We start from the raw sequence: 8179 nt of genomic DNA on the forward strand, positions 1-8179 counted from the left end.
GGATCGGTCGTGAACTAATGTACTCAGGCATCCGTCAATGATGATAGAACATTGACATCGGGGCATCCTGCGGAAACGCAAACGGTTACCTAGTGTTCGGTATTGGAAAAACAGTTTAGTCGCTAACTTTTGGGGTAGCTCCCCATGGCATGTATAAACGGATAAATTAACTGGTGAAACAAGTTTTTGGTAATTAAAACTGGACAACTAGTGAACTCACTCAGCATTATTGTTGACCCCTTACTGCATGCATTGCAGGTGGCCAGTGACTGGAGCAGCTGCTTGGGATGTGTAGTGGTCGTCTGCCCGTGTGTTGGGCATTTACTATGTTTACCTTACGAACAATGCTTAAAACTGTTAATTATGCTTCCGCTACATTTACTCTGAACTTAAAACTTTGAACACTGAACTTGATATTTGCTAATCTTATGGTTAGTAAGTATTACTCTTGTTATTAATTTAAGTTGTCAGTATAATTGGTGGCTGGATCCTGGTCAGTCACGCCCTCGAAGCGGGTGTTATCCGCGGGTGGATTTTGGGGGTGTGACATTGTTTTTATTAAAAGCTACCTTTGTAAAACATGGAATTTATTCCATCCATTTAAATAAAATCCGGTGTTTCTAAACTCTGATATTTTTCCTAACTCACGGTCCTGATGAAATTTCCGCTGCAATGTTTTTCAAAATAATCACCGGTACCACTGGACTGCTCACGGCACCGATTCCGGCCAGGATGGGGTCGGGGGTCGTGACAGAAGGTGGTATCAGAGCTAAGCCACTGCTTTAAGCCTATAAGTGTTGTGATAACAATACTTAAATAAAAGAGTTAGGAGATTACTATTAACTTAACTGGTAGCACATCTGATAGCATTTAGACTTGAACATAAGAAAAGATGCCTTAGTATAAGCTAAGCCACTTGTTTACGCAAATAGGTGTTATAATAATACCTAAGTTTAAACGGAGAATTAGAAACTTAATATTATCTGATAACATTCTGAATGATATTTAGACTTGAACTTAAGAATTTTGCCTTAAAATAAACTTTAACGTAAATTACTTATATAAGTATAATGTAATGGATACTGGTATGTCATAAGAATGACGGTTAGCAGGCAATAGCACTTAATTATTATTTATTTTGCTTATTGATATTATTTGGTTTAGAATAAGATATGTTATGGGAATACAAATTTCCTTGATTCTGGATAAAAGTCCTAATAAAAGAGACACTTTTAAAATCTTGAAAAGATACTATTTATGGGAAATAGAAAATTTTCTCCGGCAAAACTGGGTATAGAGTAGCAGACTATCCAGCTTGTCCGGATATACTGAAATTACCGCTCTGGCGTGAACCGGATAAGACGGGATAAATGGTATGACAAACCAGTAACAAGATTTTCCCTAAATAGTATCATGACCAAATATCTGACTGGTTTTTGGAAATATGAATCTATTATATACATTTAACCCTATGAAAGGTATGTATATTACAGCATGTGAAATATATGATTATATAGATATGTATATCTATAAGAAAATCCAAAAGCCATAACAATTGATAATTAAGAATAAAGCATAAGTATATGTGTCAATAATAAATCTAGATTCCTTTATCAAGAATCTCTTACCTACATCGATATCAATCATTATTTCGTTTAATCATCTACCTCGTAACTCGAGCGTCAACATAAACAGTGGAAACTCTATAAGTTGGAACACCATCAAAAATATAAGAATTACCAATGCGTTACCATAAATTATTAACGCCATAAATTATGAACACAAGTAAGAACCATCTAAAGTTGTGCTAATGCACCAGAAAACACATGAAACCTAAAATTTCACGTCCACAAGACATCAAAGTGTATCACCTACAATTTCTAAGGCAAGACCTTTAAAAAATATAAATTTGGGCACGATGATACCAACACTAATTCCATCAGTAAAAGAACTCCTAATTAAAAATCGGCACTTTGCCACATGATCTTACAAACGATCAAAATATCGCTGAGGTACGTTGGAACAACATTTCACAACCATCAATGCACAGTCTAATTATAGTCATAATTATTGGCACTACAAAAGAAGTCATCTACCTTTGCAAATCCCCCATTTCATTTCATTTCATTCGACATTCCTTGGTAATATCACTTAACAAAGATTATCACACGAGATTTCAGATAAAGTTCTTATATTTCTTTCGTTGCAATTCTGACTTCTGCCTATAAATAAGTTGACTTTCATGTTTCTACTTCTTTTAATGATCATCATACCATAAAGATTTCTTTCATAGTAGCGAATATCAATTCATTTCATTTCTTGGAAAATCCACACGGTACACATGCACTGTTTGTTGTGCATGTGGTTCATTTGAGTTACGAAGACCATAGGAAGGCTCCATTCCAATTTGTTGTTTTATCAAAAGTTCAAATCTCGTTTTGCTATACTTGAGCTTTGCATCGTAAACCGCATTTTACAAAGCGATAACTCTTTAATATCGAATCAATGCATTTCTTGAAAAACTCGATTTTCTTTTTGAAGGGTATACATGGTTTCTGTTGTGATCATGTCCGAACTTCCTTATTAAAACTCGTTTTATCCAAACCCAGTTAACTTGCTCGCAATACGTACTCAATTCGAAGTCCCATATGATGGATTGAAACCATCATATTCAAAATAGTCCTAACAAGCACTTCAATTCTCTTAAACCATAATATGCTTGTTTAGTCTTCGAATTCATCAAATCATCTCTTTGAAATCATCTCTTTGATCACGATCACTTTGTGATGACATTTTCACAAAATTGAAGATTGCGCTAATCTAAGATTTAATTATTTATTTATATTGAATCCGCTTTATTGATTTATTTTATAAAAGCAATCTTAACACAATTATGTGCTAAGATAATGATCCACCATTTCATGTCCTAATTCCGTAGTCCTTACAACCAATCGAGCCTTTCGTGATATTTTTTACCTTTCATTAATCGAAAAACATTGTATAAACTTAATTGATTATATATAGAAACTTACAATATAGTATTTCTATAATTAAAATTTTTGTTAAAATCATTAAGGTAAAGAAATTATATTTTTACGTATAAAATTTTGTTTAAAGTATATTCTCATTTAAGTTTATGCATTTATTATTGGTAATTAATATTAGTTTTATTAGTAATAATATATTAATAGTAATAGTATTAGTATTATTTTTAGATACTAGAGTTATTATTATGGGCATGTATTGAATAGCCTAGCCTTAATTAGGCATGGACTGGCCACCTATGCTTAAACAAGGCAGCACTAATCAATATCTGACCATGATAATGACTAGTTAATAAACTAAGTCATCATACTTAATTAATAAATTTCAATTATATGTAAAAACATTTTTATATTATATATAGAAATATATATACTTCGTACTGTAAAGAGAAAACATATTTTCATAAAACAATTTAAAAGGACGAATAGAATAATCTAAATAATCATAAAACAAGACATATTTATCTTGATTAATATTTCATAACCATTAAATACTTATAGAAATATTCTTTTATATTAAAAATATCAAATGTTATTTACGCAAGCCAATATTTAAGTATGCTTGATATTAAAATAAACATTTATTATTCTACATTTATGATTTAAAATACCCTAATCTTATAGTAAACATATTTGATTTTATAAATAATAATCATGAATTCTACGATATTGGGTAAACCTATTTATAAAACATATATCATTACGGGTTTTGGTATTTTAAACCTATCTATATTTTTATTCTACTTTATGATAACATAAAAAGGAAAAGGTATTTAGTAAATCAAAATATCACCTATCTTTAATCAAACATTTTGATTAAAATCATCTGAATATAATTATGTATTAAGACAAAAATATACTAACTTTATTGTCTTTTCATGTATTCTTACAAATCACCCATCTCAGCACATTGATTTTCTCGTATCATAATTCAATATTTGACGAATCATTTTCATATCTTCATTTCATTTTAACCCAGTCAATCTTAAGTCTTCCTTAGGTACCAATCAAGGTAAGTTCCCTTCTGACAAAGAATTTTACTAATTCCAAAAAGTTCTTCACATTCATTCTAAAAATCTATAGAGCATATATCTTTTGACTTTAACATAATCAACTTGGAAACTATATCATTTCATCGGAATGTCTCGTCTTTTGAAATATCCAAATTCGCTTCCTTGAAACTCTCAATTTCGAAAAACAGTGAACTTGTTCGATCATCATTGAATTCTTTCAATCATTACAAACACTTTGTAGCATCCGAATAGATTCGTAGCCTGTGCTAAACCCTATTCATACGCCATTCGTTTAATTTATCATATTCCTGGTACAATTATGTACTCAGATTACGATACACTAAATTCTATTGTCCAGTACCATTTAAGTAAACGATATTGATTTTCGGATAATCATTAACAAATCATTTTCCATACTCCCATTCACAAATAGATATTTATCGAATCGGAATCTCCCTCCATTGATTAAAGTAAGTTCATTTTGAATATTAAATCCAATGGTTTCTATAAATCATTTTTATTTTTAAAATGTTCATACCCCTCAAAATATCTTTTGATTCCATTCCACGCTACATTATTTCCTCTTAATTAAAAGAAGAAACATAACCCCAAGAAAATATCATAGTTCAAATCTCGAGGACGAGATTTTTATTAAGGTGGGGAGGATGTAACAACCCTCACTAAAAAATTAATATTTAGTATAATGATTATGCAATAAGGGAACCGTAATTAAGTTTAGTATGATTAATTAATCAGTTAATCAATATTTAAGCTAACAAGATTAATTAAGCTAAGTAAGGGCTATTAAAAATAGATATATATGGGGTCGTATAAGAACGTTTAATTTTAATAATAAAATATATTATTTTTTTTCCTTACTCCGTTTTTAATGAAACTTAGGTTAAAACGTAGATAAAAATATGCTCGTTCTAAAGACATATTCGTCGTTTTATAAAACGTTATATTTTAAAAGTTATGCAAGAAAAACGAGTGAAGCAGCTGAATTAATATATATAAGCAAGCTAGCTAGCACGTCAAGCAGGTAGGTAGGCACGTCAACTTATCCCACATCGATCAGAATTATGAATTGAGGTGCTTGCCTGCTTGCTATAAATAAGAAGCTTAGGATTCATTTTTCTTTGCTCATTTCTTTTCTTCTTCTCTCTATACGTTGGTGTTCTAACCAATAATCACTCAATCGCTATTACGATTCATTTTCCGAGTGATCAATATATCCAATGGATGTTTAAGTGCCGCCCACATTGGGTTATACTTTGTCGTTTGTCGTTAATTCGATAAATGAGTTGAAGTATTATACTTTGTCGTTTGTCATTAATTCGATAAATGAGTTGAAGTATTATACTTTGTCGTTTGTCATTAATTCGATGAATGAGTTGAAGTATTGCACTTTATCGTTCATTGTGAGAATTGATCTCGTGAATTATCGTAAAAGCTGTATTGATCATTAACCCGGTTTTGTGAAATTCGTTAAAATTCTAATCTCATGACTACCATTAAGGTTTGATTTGGGTTCTACACCAATACGTATTCCATTCTGTTAAACTATGTATTTAACTACCAAGAATACTCCCAACTACATCCTTACAATCAAACAAACTATAAAATCATCAGAAGATCCAGAATAATAAAGTGCATGCCTAATTATCGGAAGAAGTAGAATCAGGAAGTTTGTTAACTCAATCCTGCATGCTGATTTGTGAGTTATTCTTCTTTTATAAACTCTTTTCTCACAGTTTGTGAGTTGTTAACTGTTTTACAATACTCCAAATTATTTTCAGAATTATAACTTACAGTGATTAAGTTTATGTAATCACCAAGTTACAGCCGGTATGTGGGGTATTGTGCACATTACTTGATAATCTTCACCATTGGGGCAGCCATTGGGTGATATGACCATAATCACAGACACCATTGGACATGTGGGCCAATGGGTCGAGTGGTAAAGTACTGTGGGTAGTTGGTTGATATCAGAAACATTGTAAAAGATCTTAACACTGTGAATTATAACCAATGTGTCATTTTCAGCAACTAGAATAATTCACTCAGTATTTCCCGCTGACAAAACCTTTTTAAAACGCGTTTCAGGTAATTACAATAGATTGAAGTAAGGATTGGATCCGACACTGAAGGACTTCAAGAAGTGGCTTATTTTCAAATTAAGAAATATTGTTTTTATTAAAAGCTACCTTTGTAAAACATGGAATTTATTCCATCCATTTAAATAAAATCCGGTGTTTCTAAACTCTGATATTTTTCCTAACTCACGGTCCTGATGAAATTTCCGCTGCAATGTTTTTCAAAATAATCACCGGTACCACTGGACTGCTCACAGCACCGATTCCGGCCAGGATGGGGTCGGGGGTCGTGACAGATATTAAGAAGTTTTTTAACAGCCCCAACACTATAAACTCTGTCTTTGGCACCATTCCATTCCCACCTATCCGATGTATCCACCAGCGAGACATTGAGCAGCCTGCTGCAGAGATCAATCAGCTCTTTAACTTCAACATGATTCGATATATGTCTTTTCCAAACCCAGCCATAATACGAAGTGAAACCCCCACCATTCACCCTCGGCTTGATCATGTCCACAACCCTACACCCTTTTTCCTTCTCTAATCTAAATAACTCCGGATATATAGACTTTAGAGGCTCTCCACAAAGCCACGGATCCAACCAAAAGGCCGTGTTCTCCTCGTTTCCCACTTTACTTCTGAAAAAAAAATCTTAACGGAATCCCATCAATCAACGTTTTGGAAAAAGTCTTGGCAATGTTACACCACACCCCTCCCATTGAAGCTCTGAACGGAATAACATTCCAGTTATACTTAGTTTTATGTACGGCTTCCACAACCTTTACCCAAAATTTTTCTTTCTCCGTTTTGAGCCTCAACCCCCATTTAGAGAGTAAGGACACGTTAATGTTTCTTAGATTATTTAAACCCAATCCACCTTTGATCTTCGGCCGTGTAACAGTATTCCAAGCTACCCAGTGCAGTTTTTTATTAACCTCGTCCCCTCCCCATAAGAACCTTCTAATTTTAGCTTCCAAATCCGCTAACACCTTACAAGGAGCTTTAAACAACGAGAAGTAGTAATTAGGGAGGCTTTCTAACACGGATTTGATAAGCACCACCCTACCCCCAATAGAAAGAAGCGACGCCTTCCATTTAGACAAACGGGCTTCAAAAATGTTATACACCGGCTTCCAATTAACCACCCGGTTCATGTTAGCACCGACTTTAATCCCGAGGTAACTAAAAGGGAAGACACCGGGATTGCAACCAATAGATGACGCCATTCCCCCTATATCGTCAGAACTCACCCCCATCCCGAATAAATTCTTATCCATGTTAATTTTGAGGCTTGAACACAAATGAAAAATCCGAAGAATACGCACCACATTAGTAATATTCTCTGAAGACCACTCCCCAATAATGATGGCGTCGTCCGCATAGAAGGGATGAGAAACGGATGGCCCATCGTTCGGCAACTTTACTCCTTTGACAAGACCATCCTCCTTAGCTTTGTCGAACAAACTCGAAAGAACATCCATCGCCAAAATAAAAAGAAAAGGCGATATAGGATCACCCTGCCTCAAGCCTTTGAAGCATTGAAACTAAAACGTCGGCGAACCGTTAACGAGCACCGAAGAGCGAGCCGACTTTAAAATACCTTTGATCCACTTACACCAACGATCTGGGAATCCCTTTTTAGACATCGTGTCAATGAGGAAGTTCCAGTTCACATTGTCATAAGCTTTACATTGTCATAAGCTTTCTCAAAGTCAATTTTAAAAAAGAAACCTTTTTTTCTTGAACTTAGTACCCCATATGTGAATCTCGTTGACAATCAGGGGGCCATCCAAAATGAAATTTCCTTCTAAAAAGGCAGATTGCGACTCAGCCACAACCGACCCAATCACCTTCTTTAACCTATTTGCGAGGACTTTTGAAACCACCTTACTGATTATGCCAATAAGGTTTATCGTCCTATAGTTCTTTAGCTCCACTGGGTCTTTTATCTTAGGAATTAAAGTGATAAAAGACGAACCACTCCCCACGCTAAACTCTCCGTTGACAAAAAAAAATAATTCAACAC

The 8179-nt window shown here is 33.8% G+C and overlaps 1 protein-coding gene across 1 annotated transcript; it reads right to left on the reverse strand.

Annotated features, from left to right (window-relative positions):
* Positions 1-6785: 6785 nt before the first annotated feature.
* Positions 6786-7634, reverse strand: LOC110892308. The gene has a single exon (XM_022139481.1). The coding sequence runs from the start codon at positions 7632-7634 to the stop codon at positions 6786-6788; it is 849 nt and encodes a 282-aa protein (XP_021995173.1).
* Between the last annotated feature and the right edge of the window lie 545 nt (positions 7635-8179).

The sequence above is a fragment of the Helianthus annuus genome, chromosome 12 (assembly GCF_002127325.2).
Source record: "Helianthus annuus cultivar XRQ/B chromosome 12, HanXRQr2.0-SUNRISE, whole genome shotgun sequence".
Lineage (NCBI taxonomy): Eukaryota > Viridiplantae > Streptophyta > Magnoliopsida > Asterales > Asteraceae > Helianthus > Helianthus annuus.

Excerpts from the sequence above, each read along its gene's own strand:
- LOC110892308 (XM_022139481.1), bottom strand. The coding sequence starts at position 7,634 with ATGGATGTTCTTTCGAGTTTGTTCGACAAAGCTAAGGAGGATGGTCTT.